The sequence below is a fragment of the Drosophila serrata genome, unplaced genomic scaffold (assembly GCF_035046125.1).
Source record: "Drosophila serrata isolate PLE 108 unplaced genomic scaffold, ASM3504612v1 contig_272, whole genome shotgun sequence".
NCBI classification, from domain to species: Eukaryota; Metazoa; Arthropoda; class Insecta; order Diptera; family Drosophilidae; genus Drosophila; species Drosophila serrata.
In genome coordinates, this window is record NW_028257170.1 from 11,774,220 (window position 1) to 11,798,703 (window position 24,484).

General features: G+C 38.8%; 3 protein-coding genes and 1 long non-coding RNA gene across 6 annotated transcripts; 2 read left to right on the top strand and 2 right to left on the bottom strand.

Moving 5' to 3' along the window:
- Positions 1-285: 285 nt before the first annotated feature.
- Positions 286-1,097, bottom strand: LOC147643573 (uncharacterized). Its single transcript, XR_015272054.1, has 2 exons — positions 929-1,097; positions 286-411 (listed from the first exon to the last, which is right to left on the bottom strand). It is a non-coding gene; the product is annotated as an uncharacterized LOC147643573 (long non-coding RNA).
- An 11,591-nt stretch (positions 1,098-12,688) lies between these two features.
- Cpr76Ba (Cuticular protein 76Ba) lies at positions 12,689-13,498 on the bottom strand. Its single transcript, XM_020960850.2, has one exon. The coding sequence runs from the start codon at positions 13,496-13,498 to the stop codon at positions 12,869-12,871; it is 630 nt and encodes a 209-aa protein (XP_020816509.2). The 3' UTR covers positions 12,689-12,868.
- Positions 13,499-15,101: 1,603 nt separating this feature from the next.
- Positions 15,102-15,904, top strand: Cpr76Bb (Cuticular protein 76Bb). Its single transcript, XM_020957300.2, has one exon. The coding sequence runs from the start codon at positions 15,148-15,150 to the stop codon at positions 15,745-15,747; it is 600 nt and encodes a 199-aa protein (XP_020812959.1). The 5' UTR covers positions 15,102-15,147; the 3' UTR covers positions 15,748-15,904.
- A 945-nt stretch (positions 15,905-16,849) lies between these two features.
- On the top strand, positions 16,850-24,484 carry Cpr76Bc (Cuticular protein 76Bc). 3 transcript variants are annotated; one of them, XM_020957268.2, is made up of 3 exons: positions 16,850-17,274; positions 18,859-19,032; positions 23,246-24,484. In XM_020957268.2, exons 1-3 carry the CDS (start codon positions 17,263-17,265, stop codon positions 24,362-24,364), a joined length of 1,305 nt encoding a protein of 434 aa, XP_020812927.2. In that variant the 5' UTR covers positions 16,850-17,262; the 3' UTR covers positions 24,365-24,484. The 3 variants fall into 3 exon arrangements, with proteins under 3 accessions (XP_020812927.2, XP_086690629.1, XP_086690630.1); XM_086834504.1 differs by lacking the exon at positions 16,850-17,274 and adding an exon at positions 18,630-18,767; XM_086834503.1 differs by lacking the exon at positions 16,850-17,274 and having other exon boundaries at positions 17,724-19,032.

The window sequence follows — 24,484 nt, forward strand, 5'->3', positions numbered from 1 at the left end:
TGATACATTTAAGTAAAAATTTATTAAAAGGGTGTGAAAAGGAAAGTGCCATTGAAGATATCACATATGTTTCATAAGACTTTACAAATAATTGTTGAAATTCAAACTTTGAGCTTTGGAAATATTGTTTTTAAGTTTGTAAATTAACTGCATTCTGGCAAACTCTTATAACTATATCAGCTATCAAATTGAATCAAGAAGAAAAATGAGTGTGCCTATAAACTCTGTTAAAACACCTTTTAAACCAAAGTAGGTAATGAATGTATGCAAGTAGTGCTCAGTCTCCAGCTTTAAAATAAACGATTTAAGATATATTTTGACAATATATTATTTTTTATATTGTATTTTTCCCACAGCATCCTCTTCGCAAAAGATGTCTTGAAACTCCGCTCGTTTCTCCGCCGAAATTCTCTGAAAAGCCAACATAAAGCAGAAACGTTATATATTTGTGCACTAATTATGGCGTTGTTGTCTCTTATTGACACTGCGTCTGTTGTGAGATAATAATTTTAAGTTGCTTATTCGCGATTTCGTCTGTTTAAACAAGTGGTTCGGAATGAGTTGTATTATTATTTCTACGGCTGTCAGAACTTGGCAAACAGAGAGGCAGCCAGAACGACTTTATCCCTCGGTCTCTTTGTTGTTGTTTGTTCCATGTGCGTTTGGAGTCACATTCGTTTTTATTTTATTTGCCCGAAAGCTAATTAACTGGACCAGCGACAGAGTCCGTTGTCAAATTCCTTGTTTGAACATAGATAGACGCGTTGCAGTGCGGCTAATTGTTGTCTGAAACGAATTTAATCGCTAATTAATGACAGTGTCGGCGAATAACCGTTAACGGTGTCTTAGCCAGCTTCCGAACAGAGCAATTACCGGCCGAAAATGAAAATAATAAAAAATAAATATAAAAATCAAACAAAAAGTTCACCGTGTGCTTAGTACTCTAGAATTTCGTGATTGTCAGTGACTCTTGTCTGTGTGTCTTGAACTTTCGTCTAGTTTTAGCTCAACTAAAATCAGAATCAATATAATTTATAAACACACGGCACAGAATAATGGCAACCTGGAACGAGAGCAACGCAATTGGCATTTGAATTGCATCAGCTAAAAGGCGATTAACATTTTTTACAATCAAACAGTTAAAATAACCGCCTTGCCAGCACTCTGGGAAAGTTAAGTTCAAGGAAATGGGGTAAATTCCATTGAAAGACAATTTTAAGAATCAATACTTTTGGCTGAGCAATAACTGCTATAAAGCAATGTGTTAAATTTGGGACTTGTATTTCCTAGTAAGCGCCAGTTTCTTATCAACAAATTGAGTAATTGTATATTATTTTGTTTTATTCTTATCTTTGCAATTATTCCCTAGAGAAAGTATTCATCTTGACCTTGAAGCTTAGTGAGCTTTGATTAACAATTAACAATTAACAATTTTCTGCTCATTTGCTATTATTATTTTTCTTTAATATATAAGCTCATGAGTCGAAACATGATTGATTTTGTACGATAACAATAAAAATAAACATGAATATGTAAAATAATTGTTTCATATACATTTTGCAATTCCTTTAATTTATTATTCAATTCGGACGAAAACTATTTTTATTTATATTACATTATATTATTTATTCTTATTATTTATTATTATTATATTATTTATTTTAACATAAGATATGTAATTTTACAAAATAATGCATAATAATTAACAAGAGTAATATAACTTCCGCACATACTGTAATAGCAATTAATTTGTAATCACAACTACACTTAACAAATTAAATTTTTATATAAATATATTTACTTTCGTGTGTTTTCTGTTTTATATTTCCATAATAACAATAATAACAAAAACCCAATAGTTTCAACTGATACTGATTACTGATTACTCATAAATTTTGGAATTTGTTATTGCTCGTCTTTTGATTTTAGTTGGCACGTGTTCTGTTGTTATTTAAATAATAAATCATTTCTCTTGGAAATGACTTCCGAAAATATTGAAAATACTTTTGATTATTGAATTGATATTATGATACCGAAAAATGAAGACTTGTATTTCCAATTGACCGCTTCTCATTTACTCATTTATAGTGGAATATTTTTTTATATATATTTTCCGGGGGCCCTTTTTCTTGTTAGCTTTTTAGCTTTTCCGCTCTTAGCACACACGTGCTTCAAATTCGAGAATTTATTTTCAGATTGCTGAAGAGGAGAGCTCCTTAGCCTATTTGCTAATGACTTTCACTGAAATTTATGGACACTGCGCCAGTTCTGGCCAAAAACAAAAGTATGCGGAACCCGAAAATATTTTCAAATAATATATTTGTGCTCAGGCTGAGGAGCCTGAAGGAGGCCAGGACTCGCACAGGAGACGGCGAGGTGGGAGCCAGGAGTACATGTGCTAAGTTGGCCATAAAACGTGCATTAGACAAAACAGCTGAAATGGGGAAAACGTTTTCGGGCCAAAAGCGTCTTCAGGCGCACGGGATCCATCCGAATTCGCACACACAGCTGGCATTAATATTTATCAGACCCGCAATTACGATTACCGACAGCCCAGACAAACTATCGACAACCGACGGGGGATAATGAAGCGGAGCGGTCGGTCAGAGGACCGGGGGGAAATCTAGGATATTCCGCCAAATTGCCGGACAAAACGCTGCCGCGAAGCTGGCCAAAATTTATTGATTCCGACGCATTGAAAATAGTTCTCTGTGGGGCAATTCCAAAGATTTGTACGACAAATTTTTCCTCCTCTCCTCACGCGAATGTTCTGGCTGTTCTTTTTTTTACTTTTCGCTGAAATAGCTGAAAATTTCTAACTGACGGGCATAAAAATTCGACACATTCAGAAACTGGGGCCTGAAAAGGGGGCGTGGCAGGGTCCATTCAATGAGACAAAGAGCGCCGGACCCGGGGAAGGCTGCGTTCGGGGATTACGTCTGGACCGCGTTTTTTGGCAGCTATTTTCAGGGGATGATGGGTCAAAAAGAACTGGGAAGGGGGATAGAGGAGAAATTCGGAAGAGGCGGGGAAAATTGTCGGGAAATCGGGAAACGGGCAGGGAGCCTGTGTTGTCGCCTAAACGATAAAGCAATGACAAAAGTCAGCAGCGATTAAAGTTCAATTGGTGTGACCTGCCAATTGGCATAAAGGAAAAGATTTCGAATGGCAGCCAACTTGTGAAAATGTGGAGTTTAGGAAAAGCGAGTGGAAAAAAAAACGGGCAAACGGGTGTGAAAATGAAAATGATTGCAGAGAAAGCTTTGCAAAAAAAACTGTTTACAAATGCAAATACAATACAAATAGGCGTTAAATGTTTAACTTGGGGAAGTATATCAAAATTTCTATCTTAATAAATAATATTCAATTAATTAATTCTTTATTCTCACATTATTCAAATTTACTGGGAGGTAAGAAACCAATATTGCAATGTGTAAGTTTTAATATAATAAAAAAATAATAACAAATCGAATCATTTACCTTTACATTTTAATAGAAAAGTTAATCGTTAAGCAAACCTATAGGTATATTTGAATAACAACTTTAAACTTTATGTTAAAGTTCCTTTCTTGTCTTATTCTACACTATGAAATATTTATATATATGCTACATAAAATTCTGTTCTACCAATCCTATAAAATATAACTGCATAGGAATTAATTTAATGTAATTATCATTTGTAAGAAATATTAAATACTTTAAATAGGTAGAAGTGCTGGACATTCGGGACTTCATTGTATTGCTTCCTCTTATTTTTTCATTTTAATTAAACTTTTTGCGCTCAATCAAAAATATCCCTTTTTGGTAGCATTCATGCAACTCGAAATTCTCCGTTCGTGTATCTGTGTACACTCGCAGGAGCGTTTAATGCCTGGCCTGATTATCGCATATTAATGAGTTTATTTAACTTTTTCGTTGCGATTGATGGCCTAGATGGTCGGGGGGAGGGAAGGGAGGGGGTTAGGGCCTGGTTAAATGCGCTCATCTCATGTGTGGCGGCTGTTTGTGAAGCTTTTCACAGCAAATTACAACAAATTATACACATAATTACGCTTTAATGCCGGGCCTACCCACGCCTTTTGCTAACGACTCCCCCCCCCCTGCCACGCCCAGCCACGCCCCCTTCGGGCACACCGCCCCGCCCCCGACCAGTGGTCGTCCTGTTCTTGTCGTGCAACGCATCAATGCAAAGTAAAATTGTGTGTAAAAAATGTGATAATTAACTTAAGTCCTTTGAGAATAAGCGGGAGCTCCAGGGGAAAGGTTACGGCCTTCTGCCCACATTTATATGTAAATATGTAAATGCATGTCCGCATTGTGTCTGTGTTTGTTTGTGTACATAAACTCATTGTCAGTTAATTATGTAAAATGTCATACATACTCGCGTATGCTTTCCAAAAGGAAAAATGTTGCCATAAAAGCCAACTTTGCTTTCACTTTACAAAAACACAACACACACGGACGCCCTCGATTATATTCCACATCTATGTAAATGCGGATTTGCATATGTATAGTGTGTGTGTGTGTGTGTGTGTGTGTGGCAACAGGAAGCCTAATTGCGAGACTCCTGTCAGAGCTTCCTCGGGGTATAATGATTTGTCTAAGTCCTCGAAAGTATGCCTCTTCATGTTCATAATAATTGTAATTTTGGATTGAAATAAAGTATAGAAAGCTTATAATTAAGCTCGCACTCTAACTAGAGTTTTGTAACACCATCAGGTTAAGTGATTAAATTATTTATATGCTTAGATCTTCTTAGTTTGCTTCCTTGCATTTTATATATAATATTGTTTTATATGTAACATATATTTAATAGCTTTCTTAATTAGTTTTTCCAGTTTTACAGCTAAACAAAAAAAAAACAAAAACAAAAAATTAAAAACAAAAACAATTACTTACAATTACAGTAACTCTAATTGAGAGTGTATGCCGGGTGTATTATGCAAAACAATACAATTTGACTTTTGTGTTTGAAAATTCCTATGGCTTCATAAATTTAAATTATGTTTACTCACAGCAACTCACACCCATTCGCACACACGGGGTAAGGTGTTTCATAGAAATATTTCTGGCTTTCGTGGTTGGCTTTTCGTATGATTTTTGTCCTTCAAGGCTCGACGAACCCTTTGACTTTTCTTCATTTGCTTTGTTAATGAGCGGCTCATAATGCATACAATTGAAGACAGAAACAATGGGGCCAAGACAGATCCTGTCGGCGGCAATTAGACGTCCTCGTTAGGCAGAGGTTGACTTCCTGTTATCCTGTTGGTCTGTTGGCCTGTCATGCATGACGCCAAGCCTGATAATCCTTTATAAATAATACATTAAATGCTTGCTCAAAGCCAGGATGCTGGCACATCCTGAACCCGCCCCCCAAAACCTTAGACCCATTTAATTTAATTTGCATAAAAGTGCTCATCATTTTATTAACCCACTAAACGTAATTTAGTGCCCTGAGCACACGCTTCAACTGCCCCGCTGATGGAGTGCCGTCTTCTCCTCCCAGGGATCCCTGCTGCCTTTGCCCTGGTCCTTGCCAATTTCTTGGCCCTTATATCCCTGGAGAGTCCTGTGAGTCTTTCCCCACCAATTATCGAAAGCCCGCCCCTTGGAGCCGCAGCTTTTGTTGATTCTGCTCAACGACCTTGCGCCTAGTCAAGCGTTAAGTGGGGCATTTGTGGCGGTCTGATTTTCTGGCTCACGGCAGGGCATTATTTTTTAAGCCCATCATTGCAGTTCTCTTACCAAAAAGGGAATCCTACAACGTCGAAACGAAATGGGTCAGCATCGTGAACACTTAATGGAGCTTAATATAGATGGACGGTAAGAGGCTCATCATTTGGGCATTATCGACATTAAAATTCTAAGGTTATTATTTTTTGCTCAAATGAAGCCAAAATCGGTAAGTGAAGAGATTCGCTCTAAATACCTTTTAATATAAATATAAAATAAACTTGTTTAATCTCAATAACAATTTAATATTTTCTTAACAAAACCATCAAGTACAAGATAGCTTTCTATAATTCTTTAAATATCAAAAAACTATCTATTCAAAAATATTTAGATATATTTTCAAAGTCATATTGGGCTAATAAAAATTCTTAGAGAGAACCTTTCTAAGTACATCCTTCTCCTCCTCAAACATTTCCCATTAGCAAAACTTTCCCTTTGTCTTGGGTTAACATCTGTTTGACCCATAATTAAAGCGTTTTTAATGGCCATTAACGATGACCTTCAAGCTGAATCTCCGTCCGACACAGTACATAAATACGTATAATTTTGGGTTAATTACGCAAAATAATCATTTTTCTGGGTGCACTAGCAAGGGTGGAGATTTCTGTGGAAGAAACTGGGCATGGGGATGTGGATGGAGATGGCAGCGTACCAGCAGGTCCACTTTGACCTCCTTTTGTTATCATAAAATGCCGCCGCAGACGCCTCATGTGTGTGTGTGCGTGTGTGTTTATATATCTATGTGGAAAGTTTCGGCACATTAAATGAAATTTAATTCCTGCCGTCATAAGCAGCCAGGACAAGTCAGGATAGCAGCTGGACAGGCCAAAGTACCACGCACCAGGATCAGGGGAGTCGCGAGGGAGTCGAGGTAACCGCCAAAAACTGTAGCCAATGTTTCTGGCGCTGCTTTGGCAAGGCCTTCTTGTGTCATGTCGGTTGATACAGAGAGAGAAAAAGATAATTCTTTACTATATTATTATAAGAGTATTAACTCTTGGCTTTAGATTTTAGAAGAGTCGATCTATTAATGTTCGGCATTCTAATTGGGGATCAATGGAAAGATAATTGATGGTACTTTCGAAACCTTTAAACTGTTACTATCATTAAGGTCAGTCTTTGACAAATGATATTTGTACAATATACTGATAATCTAAATATATAATAGCAATAATATATTCCTTTCTAAACTGCCACAAAGATATTATTAGACTGTATTTAAACTCTATAACCAAAACCAATGCATTTACATGTCACTTTATCACCGATCTCATTTCAATCTAATAGATAATAGTTCTCTGTGTACCCGCATCCTTCTATTCCATGTCCATGACCACGCCCTACCCCTTGGACCTTCCCTCTTGGACGCCCCTGCACCGCCCGGTGCTTTGTACGTGTCCTGGGCCTCTGTTTAAATGTTATTTAACGCTGGCCCAGAAGTGTCATGACTGCCTGCCACTGTTGTGTGTGATGCTGCATGTGTGTGCCTCCAGTGTGTGTGGGCGAGGCAAACTCATAAAATGCCGCACAGTTGTTGCAAAATTTGTGGCCATACTTGGTTGCAAAATCCCCTCGTGCCTTTCTATTTCCTCAGGTTTAAAGCGGATAACCAGCAAACGAAAAAAAAAAAGAAGCCTGCAAATCCTTGGAAAAAATGTATAGAGAATTTCACGCTCATCTGACTAAATGGTTTTATAGGTTTTGATATTTGCTCATTTGTTGATCCGTTTCGTTCGTTGAATTTCGTATTAATATTGTATTTGTTGGTCCTGTTGTTTTTGCAATTTATGAGGCGGTCAGTTTCGGTTTGCAGACCCAAATTCCATGCTTCGTTATCCTTTGGCCTTTTTTTGCTGGTATTTTCGTACGAACCCAATCATGAAAAGTCTGTTTCTTCTTTTTGTTGTTGTGTCTGCGTTGGCAGAAATGCTGCTATTGGATTTGATATGTTAATCATATTTTATGTTTTATATTTTGCGCTTCAACTATTTGATTGCCGACCTCGGCTTTATTAAGATATTTGTCTGCTGCCCAAAAGGGCGTGAAATACGGGACAGCCGGGTGGCGATTGGATGGTTTCAGGGCTTATGGGTGTCTATGGGGGCTTATAGGTCTTTGTACTCAGATCAAGGCATTCATAAAAATCAATTAAAGTCTACAATTAGCGTTTGATGTGTGCCTTGATAATCTTTTCCATAAAGTGGAAAAACAATACAAACTTGGTACATAAAGTATTTCGAATTTTTTAAATTTTGCAATCATTTTACCGGTTGTTTCATAGGAAGGTATCCTCGCCTGGAGCTGTTTATTTATTTATCGATTATTTACGAAGTATTTGCTTTACTCAATTTTTCAATGACTTAAAAAGCATTCAATCAATAAAAACTTGGTTCTTATATGTATATTCACAACACCAGCAACTCATGAAATAGAAAAATTCGATATAATGTAATATACAAAATTCCTTCCATTTAGATAAATTACATTGTCAATAAACAAAATAGACACTTAAATAATAATCCAATTACCTTATTCATATGATAATCAACCACAAAATTTATGGAAACCTCTACGGGCATTTTTACGCCCTAATCCTTCGCTTTGATGGCGCTGCCCTTTCGCTCGCAGGACATCTTCTTCAGTTGATATGACATTTAGGCCAGTTTATGGCTGACCTCGATGGCGTTTTGTGAACCTCTCTTTTTGCTCCGCATAGTCCCAAGGGGCGTTAGCGCTATATTTCAGTTGCTGCACAGTGGACCAAACATATAACTTCCTCAGTTAGAAGGATATCAACATGAAAGGAAATGCTGTGATGATGATGACATAGATTAAGCAACTCTATCCTAAAATACGTAAATTTATTGATTTCTTATAGAAGATTGGAATCGAAATTTCATATTTTCGGTCTTTTATCAATTATTTTAGCTATTGATTGAATAAAAGTGACTTTCGGCCCCACTGTGCGCTGCTTGTTGCTCTCTCTCTCTCTCTCTGTCTTGGTCAGCCAGTGGGTCCTGGCCATAATCGTGCTCATCATCATCAACTTTCTTCATCTCCATCATCATATTCACAACTTAACGTCCACTTTTCCGTCAAACAGGCCGTAAAGTGGCATTTCCGTTGTCGTTCCGCCTCCCCGTTCATTCGTCGTCGGTTGGTTCTTTCGTTCGTATGCCAGTTGCGCCTTTTTGTATGCAGCATAAAATTAAATTATTTGTTGCATAAGCCACGTCCTGAGTTTCCCAACCCCCTCGGAAAAGCCAACGAGGCATGCAGCAAAGAGCTAAGCCATGAGAAAGTGTGCACTTGGAGCAGGCCAGGCCGCCATGCTGCACTTTTCCACCGGGCCCTGGCCACGCCCACATAGCGACAAGGCGCCAGTGGTGATGCAATTTCAAGGGGCCGAAACTTTTACAAAATATTTAAAATATTATACTAATGGAAACGATAAAAAGACTATTCATATTTAGCACTGAATAATAATCTTTATTTTTAGCATCTTAAATGCCCCACAAAATGTAAAACTAAACCTCTAATTCTCCAAAATTGTCTCGGCATTAAAATTTATAAACTAAAATTCTCAAATTCAACTGCTGATCTCTCGGGTATTTAATATATAGTTTATTTAATTTTAATTATTTAATTTTAATTGGTTTAAATTAAAAGAACAGACTGAAATTTAAATTAATTAAAAATGTCTCTACATGCCGGAATAAACTTTGAAGTTTATGGCAACACTATGTGTTGGACTTCAGGAGCTGTAAGAGCAAAAGGAGTTTGGGATCGACGGGTCACATTATTATACTTTGAGCGGCGCCGAAATCAGGCAAAACTTCCCCGTGCGCCCTCTGTTTTCGTGGCAGTCCTTGAACCCCTCCCATGCCATGCCCCTTCATCCGCCACGTTCGCCCCTGACATGCCCGCCTGTCATAACAACAGGGCCAAATGGTCGGTGGAAAACTGAGGACCGAACGCGACCGAAGCAGGGCTACAGTTTTTCCAGGCGCTGGTTGCTCTTTTCCGCTGCACTCCTCCTTCCCTTGGGATTCATTTTCGTTTCATTCATTTATTCGTCGCTAGCTGCTTTTCATTCATTTTGAACTTTCGCCGATTTAATTCGGCTTTCGAGCTGCTTTTCCTGCTTCTCCTGCTTTCCGTCTCTGATTCAGTTCTCCCCATTCTGGGTTCTGTGTCTGGCGAACGCCTTTGGGCAAGCGACAAAAAGGTCGAAAGGGCAACAGTACTATATTACGGAAAGAATGCAATTGAGATATACCTGCAGAAGGCCTCAACCACCGGCCAAATCTGCCTCTAACTGCAGGCATTTCCCAGCAAATCAAGGTACAGTCAAAGATCCCTAAAAGGACGCCATTCACTTTCTCCTAGCTCTGGGAAATCTGCCAAATATTATAAATATATAGTAATAAAGTGAATTAAATTTTTGTTATTATTTAAAATTATTTTTATATATTTTATTATTTATTTAAATTTTACTGAAAAAGACTTTCGCAGATTTGTGCATATTTTACTTAAGCTCTCAATTTTGTACTTCAGGTACACAGTAGATTTTTGATGAAATAAATTTTGATGTAATAATAAATAAATAATTATTAATTAATTAATTAACCTAATCCAAGAAAATAATATTATAAATTCTTAACGTTCAATCACAATTTGTTTGTTGAATGTGTTGTATATATGTATATGTATAAAATATAGAGGTGATGAAAACTTATACAACGTATATTTTTATTTAATCAACAGTCGCATATATTTTCTTTATTAAAAAAAAGGCTGTAATGAAAAAATGAAAGAAACTAAGGAATTTGTCAACTATTCCTGACAAAATCACTACATTTCAAGGATGTCCCAAAAGGATCGACCTTGTGAATGTTTTAAAGAGTATGTAGCAAAAGTTCATTTAAAAAAAAAGATCTTGAAATTTCGGGTACACCCTTTTGAAAAAATGTTTACGGTTAAAAAAATAAAAAACAGAACAAGAAGAACGTGGATCCAACTACAAAACTACTATAAATTGAAAATTAATTTGGCCTTAAATATCTCATTTTAGTGGTACATATTGACTAGAACTAGGTGATTTGGCTTATAAACATTTGTCATACTTTGTTTTTGAACGGGTTTTTAATCCAAATTAAAAAAAATCGAATTATACTTAGGAAATATCAACTGTTTCATAAATAGTTGCTTGAAGTATGAGTTATTTTCATTACGAAACCCGCTTTATATTCGATGTACCGCGATGGCAACAATAAATTTCAGTTCCTGAACCCTTGGCATAAATTTCACGTCTGCGTTTCGGTCTTTGTGTGAGCTTTTCCTTTTTTTACCCTTTTTTTTTTTTTTTGTTTCTTTTTTGTTGACCCCACCTGGCCGCCTGCCACGATTGCAATCTCCACTGCTCATTTGCATTTTTAATGAAACCATATAAAGGCGAATAACGTGGAGAAGGAGCTTCAGCGAGGTGGAGGCGGAGCTGGAGGAGCTGGTGGCCAAGACTGGCCGGCAGTGTGTGGAGAAGCTGCGAACTATGAGCCAAAGGCAAAGGTTTTTCCCGCCGCTTTATTTTTCCGCACACATACACGCGTAACTAGCTCGGCAAATAAATCCGGGCATATCCCTTACAGATCCCAATCCCAACTGTCAACAGTTTGTCGCTTATCGCGGCGTGGAAATGTTCTCCCTGTAACCAATAAATGTTTCAACATCATTTACATTTCGGTGGCAGTCTTATCCTCGGAGCATGGCAAATGGAATTTTCCCATGGCGGAGCCTCAATCATTTTGTCCCCGGGCTCCGAGGTCAGCAGCCCAACGGGTTTGGGCCAACTCCGCCCATTGCGGTCCAGGCAAACAACGCTCGCAGATTTATGTGACCGCAAAACTTTGCTTCACGGCATAAATTAATGTTTAATTGATGAATTTATTTGAAGGGTCCAAGATGCTTCGGTTTCCATTGGACAGAATTCCATCAATGTGTGGACAGATGACAAAGAGACCAGCGCTGTCTGATTTAAGTCTGTTTTTCGTGGTTTCCAATTGCTTAAAATGTAAAAAAAAAATGCTTTTGTTAAATAACTTAACCCTTTTGAAATTTCTTTGATTGTATTGCTAACTTTATTTTTTATTTTTTTTATATGTATACATATTATAGTTTTTAGGTTTTCAAAAGAATTTCACATTTGAAAACACTGCTTTAAAACAACACAAGCAGATCAATTGTCTGCGCTGCTTGCTGAACTGCTTTAAGTGTTTCAGCAAGTGGTTTCATTTTAGCTTAGTTCCGGATATTCACAAAGTGGCGCTTTTAGTGTCAATATCTCAAACAAAATGTTTTTACGTGCTGTAAGTTCAACATTATGTAAATTTGTTGTTAAAATCAACTGCCGATTAAAACTACAAAATATATCTTATTATGTTATGTTATGGTAATGTTGATAAACACATTTTTTAAATATTTAGTATATATTCTTGTAAAATATATTTAGCGAGCTAACAAACTTTCCTTACATAATACATATGTGATTTTACATATAGATGGTTCAGTGTTGCAAAGTTGTTAAAATCTCAAACTCTCCACATTTTGAGGTGTATATCAAGTTTTTCCAAATATGTAGGGATTTTTATACATTATTTTCTATGAGCCGACGGTTGGCACTATCAATTGATAGTCGGTCAAGTAACCAATAAAGTCATGGTCAATCGATATTTTAAATGTTTATTTTTTAATTCCTTAGCATAAGGCAATATGATCTTATACAAGCCCATTCTTAGTTATTTTGGCTTAAATTTGCCTAATATTTTACTATTTTCGCTTGACCCAGTAATTAAATTTAGTTACCGTTGAATGGGCAAACATTTCTTGAATTTAGGGTGTTTTCGAATTCACTAAATGAATTACTCGCCAAGCTCCACTGTAATAAAACACATTTATATTTTATATTTCAATGCATTTCCTGCTCTTTGCTTCGCTTTATTTGCCTACAACTAATTGTCTCTATTTACAAGTATTTAGTTTGAGTCGTTGGAACATAAACATTGGATTATCGTTGGCTTTACATCACTGATATCCGCTATGCTCTCAGGTAGTAGTACAGTCGCCTGAGTGATATCCTTTACCACCACTTGCTGCTCGCATCCTGCCCCTTGCTGCTGGTGTCCTGCTTCACATCCACGTAGCTGGTGGCGTGTCCATGTCCGTGATCGTATCCATGGCCATGACCATGCTGCTTGTGCTCGAAGTGCTCAGCATGTCCGACATGCTTCACGGTGGCCTGGAATCCATTGTGGGCGTCAGCGGTGTACTCAACGATCCTGGTGCGACCGTCGGCCTCCTTCATGGTGTAGCCACCCTTGACCTTGTCGCCGTCTCTGGTCTCCCACTGCTGCTTGATGTCACCGGTTTTGGTGTCCTTCACGCCATAGTCGAACTCGTACTTGGGGTGGTGCTTGGGCTCCTCATGATGATGACTCCACTCATGGTGGTTGTCGTGCGCAGCAACTGGTGCCCAATGGTGCTGAGTGTCGTGACTTGGTGCCCACTGGTGGGCCTTGGGAGCCTCTGCCCAGTGGTGGTGCTCCTGGTGATGGTCCTGCCACTTCTTGGGCGCCTCATGGTGCGTCTGAATGCTGTAACCGATTCCGTGTCCGTGTCCGTGTCCATGCTCATAGCCACCATGGGGGATGTAGCTAGCGGCGGCCACACCCAGGAGAGCGCAGCAAAGGATGGTCAGTTTGTGAGCCATTTTCGTTGATTTCCGATCGACTTGCTTGGCCTAAATCGCAATGGGAACTGTGATAATCACTAGACATTGTCTAACGCTTTTATACTTCAGCCCATTCTACGGATCGATTAATTACACTTTACTCTCGAGGCTAAATAGGCTAGAAAAAAAGTAAGAGCCCCCCAAAAAATCGGGCATGAAAAAATACTTGGAATTTTTTCGCAAATTTTCATTTTTCCTCATTCGTATTCATAATCTTGGCGGGGCGATTGGCAAATTAAATGTGGCTCGAAAAATCAAAAACTCGGAATAAAAAGCAACAACTTGAATAAGCGGGGCGTGAACACCGCCCAGCAGGCAAAATAAAACAAAACAAAGTAAAAAACGCAACACTTGTTGTTGCTTTTGGAGCTTAGAAATCAATCAACAAGTGTGGCCCGCTTTCAAATTACTTAGCCATAGCCGCCTCGGCTCGCTGCGTTTCTTCGATTCTCCTCCCCTACTCCGCCGATTGACTCCGAATGACCTTGAGCCGGCTGACACGGGGGGGAGAAGGCGTGACGTGGCGCTGGGCGGAACGTCCAATCAGTCGGTGCTTCGACCCGGGGGTCCGTTTTGGGGCAACTAACGCTTCCGAATTGCTCAGATTAGTTTTCTAAATATTTAAAATTAACAAGGTGAGAGGTTTGGCTATGTGGAATAAAGCAATATAAACAAGAATAGACTGTCTATTAGGAAATTCTTAAATTTAATTGATTTAATAACATGACCGTCTTCAGTCAAAATATATTACAAAGCTTAGGAATCAAGACATAAAAGCAATATACATGTATAGAGTTGCATATAGCCTCAAATTTGCAACCATAATTATATAGTATTAAAATCATAGTCTGGCAATTTGTTATAATATTGATTTAAAAAAAAAAGTAAACATTACAGTTGTGCAATCTGCGAGGTCTTTAAACTGCGAAGAACTCATTGCAATTATCAGTGATGTAATTTAATATTATTTAGTTTGAGTTAAAGATGAAGGCTAGTTTTGATATTATATTTATGAAATGGTCTTAACACTCTTCAATTACGTTCTAGCTAATATTTAATATACTTTTATTGATTCACCAAGAACCATGAATCATATTTTGGATTAATTAATGGCCGTACAATTTTAAATTAAAATTCTTGGTGTGGAAAGTTCATAATTTCAAAATTATTTTTGAATTTTTTTCAACGACCTTCTAGTTCTAGTTTTAATGTACAACATTTCCTAGTTGCTTGTGGTGCTTTGGTTTTTGCCCTTTTGAGCAATCGAGTTCTTAGACTCAGACTCGCCCTTCTCTTGAACTCCAGTGCAAACGTATCGAAGCAATAATGAACTTGTATGCACCGTTTCATTTGTGTTATAATTAATTACTTTCAGCAGAATTTAATTGTAAACGAATTCGATTTTCTATAGAGCTCAATGGCCGAATACAATAATAATAATTATGAATTATTGGGGTAATTAACAAATCAGCTAGCACGAATGGTGAATGGTTTGGCCAAGAGAACGACTGTCCGATGGTTGATTGCCCCAGACTTTTGGACAGCTATAAAATGTCTAAGTGAGCCCTCTTAGAACCAGCAGACTTAGTCAGAGTTCCAATTGAAGAACACCTATTGCAGTGGCCACAATGAAATCCTTTAGCGGAGGTCTGATATTCGCCGTGTTAGTGGGCGTCGGAGTGGCGGCCCCCCATGGAGGACATGCCACCAGCTACAGCTCGGTGGTCAAGCACGAGGAGCCCGTCCATAAGAGCCATGGGTATGGATACGACCACGATGTGATCAGTACCTATGGCGGAATCTACGGACACGGATATCCCAGCCAGGCATATGCGGGATACGGCCACGGCTACGAGAAGCACGAACCCCACCACTATCCCAAGTACCACTTTGACTACGGCGTCAAGGACGCCCATACCGGAGACCATAAGAGCCAGTGGGAGACCCGGGATGGCGACAAGGTCAAGGGCAGCTACTCCCTCAAGGAATCCGATGGCACCACTCGGGTGGTGGAGTACACCGCCGACGACCACAACGGCTTCAATGCTGTAGTGAAGAAGCTGGGACATGCCCACCATCCCCAGATCTACCAAAAGAGCTACGGACACGGCGATGTCTACGGAGCCAACTACGGCTATGGTCCCATCGATGTGGCACACTACGGAGGCTATGGACACGGCGGCCATGGGCATGCCAGCAGCTATGTGAGCGTGAAGCAACTGCACTGATTCAAGGACCTCTGATGTGGACTGACTGATCGAAAGCGACATGGAACGAATATTTAAGGATGCAAATTATTTACCTGAGAAAAGCAAACGAATATAGTATTTCACTTTATCTTAAATTGTATTTATATTAAAATACATAAGCATAAGTTTATTCAAATTGATCCTTGTGGCATGTTGGGAGGGTGGCAAGCGATGTCCAAGGGAAGCAAAATGTTTGCTTTAAAATGCAACTCTTTTGTGCTTGAAGTATTACATTTTGAATTATTTGACAAAACATAACATCCATGAATCATGAGGCAATCTATGATACACCTAACATATTAAATATAAATTCCAAACTTTAGTAAAGCCAAAATTGATGCAAAGAGTATACCTAAAAATTCTCAAACTTGAATATTGGGATAACATTCAAACATAACATAACATTAAAATCTGATTGATAGTTTTCTGAATTAGACTTTCGCAAAGGAAGATCGAAACATGCTTTAGTGTTTTACTTTGAAATACCTTTTTTCCAGGCTTTTCATTCAATAACACGTTGAATTTTAGGACTTATATTTAAGACAAATTCAATAACTATACAATTGAATCCTCTATTTTCTTCTAAAAGCAAATAACTGTGAAAATCGTAATTTTTAAGGTTTTACAGCAATACAAAGTAGCATAAAGTATGGATATAAAGTTTTTTCGCTCACACAAAACGTAAGCTTCTGGGAAATTTTCCCAAGCTTTATAATTTGCACCAGCGATGTCTGTGGTGGTCCGCACCACTTGATTTTAATACGGATTACTAGGATTAACTGGCAAAGTGGAGACACGACACATTCGCAAAGCAAATCGCCATTAATTTATGTAAAGTCGAAACGTAATGCTGGCAGATATAAATTTTATAATGCCATTAGACAGCTGCAACGGATCGTCGCGTCGCGTCGCCGACTACTTTTACTTGCCGCACGGCGGCGCCTGAAACCAAAAGTCGGTCCGTCCAAATCGGGCAGTCGGCGCTGCCTGGATATGTGTACATACATATGTATGTATGTTTGGCCAGATACCGCAGCGGTATCAGTGGCCAGGCGGAGAGCTCTCCGAGCCGCGAGTAATTGTCAATTAGACCGAGCTTAGGAAGCGACAAAGCAGCCCAGCTGCGATCCACACTCCGCAATCTTCGGTGTGCAATCTGCAATGCGGTGCTCATCGCAGTTGGTTGCGTCTCTCGGATGGCTGGATGTGGCCGCTGGGGACTGGAAGTGGAAGTGGAACCGGTGAAGCCGGAAAATCTCGTTGCCGGGAAAACGAAACCGATGCTGAGCTCTGTGTGCCGGTCTTCGTCTTCATCTATAAATACTTTGGCAATGCCTCGCCAACGCTTTAATTACGTTTTTGTCCTTGACATTGAGGCAACGGCAGCGGTTCGACGAGGAGCGTTTGCAGCGCGTTTTTCCAGTGATCAGTGATCAGTGATCTGTTACCAGTGACGTGTTTTCCGTAGCATAATTTAAATAAGTTGTACTCACCATGCGGTTCTTTGTAAGTGTTTCAACTAAAATGTCACAAAAGCTGGCATTTACTTTGCATCGACCTGCACTTTTTGGCAGTTTGCAATCATGAGCGAAAGTTATAAAGAGAGAAAACTTTCACTTTGAGTGAAAGTCGTGCAAAAGTCCACAAATGCAAATCAACCATTTGAACATTGAGCAATTAAAAGTCATATTTAATGACAAATTAAGGGATTAGTTTATGTTTAAAATGTAGATGAGTAGGTTTTATAAAAGTTTAGAGAATTTTGATGGAGAATTTCGTCACGGTCTTTATTTATAAGAAACATAATTTATGTGATGTCTTTAGAATTTATATAATTTTTATCTGATTTCCCCTAAAAGAATTAGTCAATAAAATAATAACACTTTCTTTGATGGGTATAATTTTGGCATAGTTTTGCACCTGATTACCGTAAAAAAAACACTAAATACTTTAGGCTGTTCCATACAATATCCTTTTATAGAACGAAATATGTTTAATATTCTTATTAAAGTTAAATGGTTCAGTTGACATAATTCATAGATTACACTAGTGTAAGAATAACTTATATAATTAATACTCTCAAGCTAAATCAATTTAGTTAAAGTTAATTACCTCAATAGTTTTCCAAGAAGCTTGGCTTTGAAGATAATTTCAAACAAGTTGACCACATATATAAGATCGATTTGTCGTATATTAAAACAATTATACTGTTGTATTATTCTTAAGATCTGCAATTATTTGACTTAACAAGTGTCCCAAATTGAATTTCGCTTCATTTGCTCGGCCGTCTTGTACTTTTGGGCCTTTGTGGCAGTGGCCATTGTGGCCGGGCTAATTAAACCGATCACAGAGTCTGAGCCGAGCTGAAACCTTCCCAAAGCAGAGACACATGCCAATCGAGGCGAGTCTGGGGCGATCTCGTAACTCCCAGCCGAAAATCGAAAATGTCCAAAAAATGTTTGGCAATTTGCAAAGAAACAAATGCGAGGCAATTGGGAAAATTGAATTGTACGCTGCGAGTACGCTCCATCCTGCCAGACCCGTTTCCATCTCGCAGCCGAAATCGAAATCGAAATAGAAATCAAAATCGGAATCGGGGCAGGGTGGTGGCAACTTGGGCTACTGGTCTTAAGCAAAGCCATCAATCTCCAAAAGTATTCGTTGGACAGGCATTTGCTGTCATATGCTCGCTACAAATGTGCCCGGTGTCTCTCTGTCTGCTTGGCTGCCTAATTTCGGAGCACCGATTTTTTGGCGTTTTTCATTTCGGATCTCGGACGGCAAGGTGTATTTTGCCATTACCATTTGACAACTGTCACAACGCTGTATGACATGGTCTGGGATCGGGGATCGGGGATCGGGTTTCACCTCCCAGCCAAAATCCCCCGACACGCTTCTCCGTTCGGTGTCCAATTAATTTCTGTGTCTCCCGCTTTTTGCGCTTTTTATTTCCTATTGGGCTCGCGTAATAATTTTGTTGGCAATTTATTGACTGCTCGGTATGCTGGCTTAACTCGTTTTATCGCTCCGTTTATTAAGCGCTCCGCTGATAAAAGCGCATTCATATTCCGCTTAAATGCCTTTTTGCAGATAACGAGCCGCCTGCCGTCGCAGCCGGCAGCGCCGCCGCCCCTCCTCCTGGCCATCCTTCTCGCCCTCATCTGCCTGGGGACCCGCCCCCCGTCCACCGAAGCTGTGAGGGGCGGGGCACCTGTTGTGGTCGCCGACGATGATGATGAAACCATGGAGTACGCCCCGCAATATGTAAGTGACAGCGACAGCGACAAGAAAATAAAAAAACAAAATATATATATATCACAGAAAACATTTATTTAAAATACTATGAAATTTTAAAGTTGCTGAATAAAATTTAGTGGTTGTTAGAGAAAAATACATATTTAAAGTAATTTTTCAGTTTATTTGTTTTCTTTATTTATATGTTAAAATTTGTTAATGTTTAACACAATCTCCGCAAGAACTAGAATTTAAATATTTCATTTTAATAACAAACAACAAATTATTAAATATGTCTTTTTATACTTTTAAAGATTAATGGTGTCAACTAAGTATGACCAACTATTGAAAACTCTACTTGTTTTGGTCTGTTAAGAGAAAATAGTTAAGATATACATCAATAGATCTCTTAATAAATGGATCGAATAGATCTGCCAAGGACTACATACAATAATATTTTAAAATATATCTTAATTTGCCATGTGATTTTGGCCATTACTGTTTGGGTATTTTGCTGGTAGATTTTTGGTACATTGTTGTTTTTTACTGTTGAAAACTTTAATGTAAGTGAATACTTCATGTCAGAAAACGAGGTTATTAGGTATACAAAGAAATAGAAGAATTATTAGAAATAGAAGAAGTGAAAAGTGTGGAAAAAAGTAAAACAAAAAATCTTAAGAATATAAATGAGGCATCCGACCCCATAGAGTTATATAAATTCTTAATCAAAAAAGATCAGATAACAAACATTAAAGTTTTTATACAATAAAATTGATGGGAGTTGTTCAATTTGTCTCTATAAAAATTTTTCTATATTTTGCTTTACATTGCAATTTTAAATATTTTTCTTTATTTGCTTTCTAAAATCTTAATTCAACTGTATTGTTTTATTAAATTTGTTATACATTTAAACAGAATTAAAAAAAAGTGTATTAGCCATATGAATATTAGGTAGAGGATATTACAGAGTGTAACAGATTACTCAAGTATAGCTTTGCTACTTACTTTTTGTTCACTCTTAACAGAACATACTGTAATTTCTTTAGAACATTAAAATATATGACAATATTTAAACTCTTTTCAAATGTAAGAAATGTCTAAATTTCTTGAATTCTATTTTATTAGATCTCACCCACCAGCAGCAGCAGTGCAAATATTAGCAAATAAATGACATATTTTAGCGTAATCCCACTCTGACAGCTGTCCACAAAAAATTGATCGTTAGTCGAGTATTAAATGATATAAATCATCTGACGGCTCACAATTAATTACGTAGTTGATCGATCTATCAAAAAGTAGAGCGGATCCAACCAGCGATTAATACATCAAGGCAGCCCAAGCCGGGGACGCATAAATACCGCTGCTAATCTGGGGATTGTGGAAAACGCATTTTCCGCCATTGAAAGTGAATGTTGTCCATGCGACTGCAGAATGTTCAAATACTATATCTTTCGATGGCTATAGCCGCCTCCGCCGCCGCCCACATAAATCAACTTGTTGGCCCGACCTGACTTCCAATCCATTGTTTCTTTTTTTTCTAAAGGGGCGGGGAGAGCTGTCAGGTAGCCGAAAATGCGAAAACGCTCAAGTAGGAAAATATAAAAATACAAAAAATGCGAAAATGCGTTTTGCGTGCGCACACGATTGGGGGCGCCATATAAGGCTTTATAGCGCAGCTTGTGGCTGCTGCACCTACGATCCGAGTCAAGAGGCAAGCGAAAGGTGGCCCGAAGGCAAGATTGAATTCTTTCCTTTTGTAACTGTTTTCGGCTCGGTGCGGCAAGGTGCGTTTTCGAAAAATGCTAAAATGTTTTCCATGCTGTCTGTCTGTCGTAGACGCCTTTTGGAACTGTCGCGACTGTCACAAATTTTTTGATTCGTTTCGATTCGATTCGTGTGCTCTGTGTGTGTGTGCTCCCACGATCTGTCGGGCGATTTGTTGTCAAAATGTTGACAACGCCGCGTATGCGTAATTTGCATGTAATTGTGGCGCGGAGTGGAGTGATTGCGCATACGCCCAGTTAGCCAAATCATAAATTGCTCACCCATAAATTTATGAGTTAAAGTTCACACGCACCCACAAAGCTGCCTGCGAAATTGGCCACCAGCCGTGATAGTGTCTCCCAATGATCTCTTTGGGTGGCCAGTGGCCAATGTCCAGTGGTCATTTTCCATTTTCCATTGGCCAGTTGCTTATGCAACTCTTATTAAAACCTCCATATATCCAGGCGCTCAAATTTATTTATAACCCACAGTACAGCTTCATTGTGTTCTACTCGAGGGGAATTGAAAATAAGGAGTCTTGAGAACTACTAAAGGTTACAAATAACTAATGGTTACAAATAAATAAAATAAAATAAAGGTTACAAATAAAATTGGGAATTAAACAAGTTCTCCCTTTGGATTTTTTTTTACAATTTAATGAAACATGTAACTAATTCAAATTAAAGTTATAATTGAAAATTAAAATTATATTGTTAGATCAGTTCTATTGTTCTAATATTTTCTGGTATTTTTCTGTTCTTCAATGAAAGTGATACATTAATTGAAATACAACTATTGATCTAATTTATTCTATTAATTAAGCACATTTATTGTAAGTGTTGTATAATAATCTTGCTCCCTATAAAAGCTGAAGAGCTTTTTAAAATTCTAATCAAAGAACCACTGTCATTTATAACCACTGTACATTTATTGCAAGTGCTGTATAATAATCTTGCTCCCAATAAAAGCTGAAAAGCTTTTTAAAATTCTAATTAAAGAACCACTGTCATAACCGCATAAGCAATTAAATATAGAGATAATGACACGATCTTGTCTAATGGCTCTTCTTAACTTTATAATAATTCATATTCATATTCATAATTCATATCAAGAAGTGTTTAAAAGTAAGAAATGTTTTGCTTTTTAACATTAATAAAATTCTATATTCAATGTGTTCAATATTAGGGGTCTTGACTGTAGTCCGTACAGAGGGACGTGCGTCCGACGGCTGCCGCTCAGGTTACACTCGCTTGTAATCATTTGTTTCGTCCGGACAGCGACAGCGGAGCAGGGAGTTGTGGCCAAAATTGATAGGCAGCGAACAGAAAAGTAACCAATAGTTGCCAATAGTATCCACCAAAAACAAAAACAACAACAAAAAACCAAGAGAAGAAAAATGAAAACCATTCGCGTTTTGGGTGCGTGTGTGCGTGGCCATTTATGGACTTCTGCGCTTAATTGAAGCCAGCGCCAAAGTATGCGAAAAACTTTTGCAATTTGCCTTAGAAATACTAAAGGTGCCAAAAAAAAGGAAAAAAAAGAAGGGGACCCGCATAGCCACTAAAACTAACAGAGCGACGCATGTCCAGCTGACACCGAATGCTCTACATTTTATATTAATTGAATTTATGTAAATTTTTAGGTTTATTTAGTGGCCGGCTTTATGGGGTTAATGCCTGGCTATATGTTGGCTATAAATAACAATCTAGAATGTCATTTAAGTTTAAATTAAAGTCATTTGCATTTAACACTATTATTAACAAAAAGTGTGGTAGCCAACATGCACTGCTATTAAAACTGTTGAGATTTATGATTTAAAAAGAAACTCAAATCAAATAACTAAATTCTATAATTAAATTTGTATTTACACTAAAGTTCCGCCTTGCGTAACTCTTGAATATGTGTCATTTTTAGTAGAATACTCATTTTTAATTAGAGAATTAGTCACTTAGAATATTTTATATTTTGTATATATAATTTTTATTTATTTTCAAATAATTATTATTATTTCTTCACTCTCACATACACTGATCCAGTTTTAGTACTAAAAAGCACGGTTTTATTGGTAACTAATACACCTTCCACAGTTTCTTAGGGTTAATTCGTACTCTTAATTAATAATTACTTTGCTCTGACTTCAATGTCGGCTGCAGATCAAAAGAAAACCCAATCCCATGTGGCCAAGAACAGAAAGAAACCCAACCCAGCAACCCAAATGCCTCCTCCAGTGGCTTTTAAACTGTGCACAGCGCGCGTTTTCGCCTTGACACAAAAACGTTGCATTTGTTTCATTTTTTATTTGGCATTTTTTTTCGTTGGTCGTCAAGAAAACATATAAAATTCTACAGACGTTGACACAGCCATTGGGGCTGTCGAAAAGTGTGTATACGATTTTTTAGGTGCGGTTTGGGGCCACTTTAGGTGTGCTTTTTATAAAACCCTCAATCATATTTGCCTAAATCTAAATTTATCATTTCAGGAACATCCGGGATATGCCTTTAGTTATGGTGTTAAGGATCTGCATACGGGCGATGTGAAGTCACAGTGGGAGTCCCGAGACGGTGACGGGGTCAAGGGTCACTACAGCATACTGGAGCCCGACGGCTCCATACGTACCGTCCATTATACGGCGGATGCCAAGAAGGGCTTCAATGCCATCGTCAAGACGGTGGGGGCCAACTCGCATCCGATTACGGAGACCCCAGAGGGCAGTAATCACGTAAACGACGACACCTCCCAGTCGAAGATCAATCACTACAGCAAGGATCAGGAGCACATCGTCCTGAGCTCGGATATAAAACCCCTCAAAAAGCCCATTGAGGATCTGACGCACTCGCACCCCAAGATTCCCAGTCTGATTGAGATCAAGCCGCATGCGAGGATTAAGCAGGTGCCCATGGACATGGATCCTGGCATCAGGGATCGCTTGCAGCAGGCCAGGGATACCTATTACAAACAGATTGCGGCTGCTCACAAGCTGGAAGATTACTCCCAGAAGCTGCAGCCCACCTATGCGGTGCAGGAGGGTGACTGGAAGGCGGTCATTGTGAACGAACCTCGGGAGTACAGGCCTTACTACACCACAGGATCTCCCATTCACTCGCAACATGGCTATTACGACCACTACAAGCCCAAGGAGCTGCCCCACAACTATCTGCACAAGCAGCAGTCCCTGCACACCAGCTTCTCGCCCTCGAAGCCCCGGGTTAGCATTCCCCCCGAGGGCATCTCCAACCACATACACCAGAAGAAGGTTGTGCACACTACACCGGGACTGAAGCACTACAAGTACAAGGGCGTCTCCAAGACCTATTCTCGTCCAGATTACTCAAGTTACTTCCATCGCAAGCCCAAGAAGCTACGTCCGCTGCACCCCACACAGAAGCCACGTGCCCAGAGACCCGGCAAGTCGGGTCCTGTTCTCTTCCCAAATGTCCTGAACGACGACTTCGAGGACGCCGAGGAGGATGAGCAGGGAGCGGCGTCGGCCAGCCTGGTGCAGAGCATGGTGCGCAAGGACAAGAAGCACATGGTGCCCATGTATGCGGGCGGACATAGTTTCCAGCCCGGTAGCTACAGCACCTTGGAAGGGGTCTAGATCCTTGGACAGCCCACAGTTTTTCCTCCTCTATTTATTTTGTTCGTTGTATGAGTAATTTATTTGCTTAGTTGTGTAACCTTAGTTATGGTTTGTTAAATAAATTAAATTTTCTTAAAA

Excerpts from the sequence above, each read along its gene's own strand:
- Cpr76Bb (XM_020957300.2), top strand. The coding sequence starts at position 15,148 with ATGAAATCCTTTAGCGGAGGTCTGATATTCGCCGTGTTAGTGGGCGTC.
- Cpr76Bc (XM_086834503.1), top strand. The coding sequence starts at position 18,601 with ATGGTCTGGGATCGGGGATCGGGGATCGGGTTTCACCTCCCAGCCAAA. Across the intron at positions 19,033-23,245 it reads TGGAGTACGCCCCGCAATAT|GAACATCCGGGATATGCCTT; the intron begins GTAAGTGACAGC and ends TTATCATTTCAG.
- Cpr76Ba (XM_020960850.2), bottom strand. The coding sequence starts at position 13,498 with ATGGCTCACAAACTGACCATCCTTTGCTGCGCTCTCCTGGGTGTGGCC.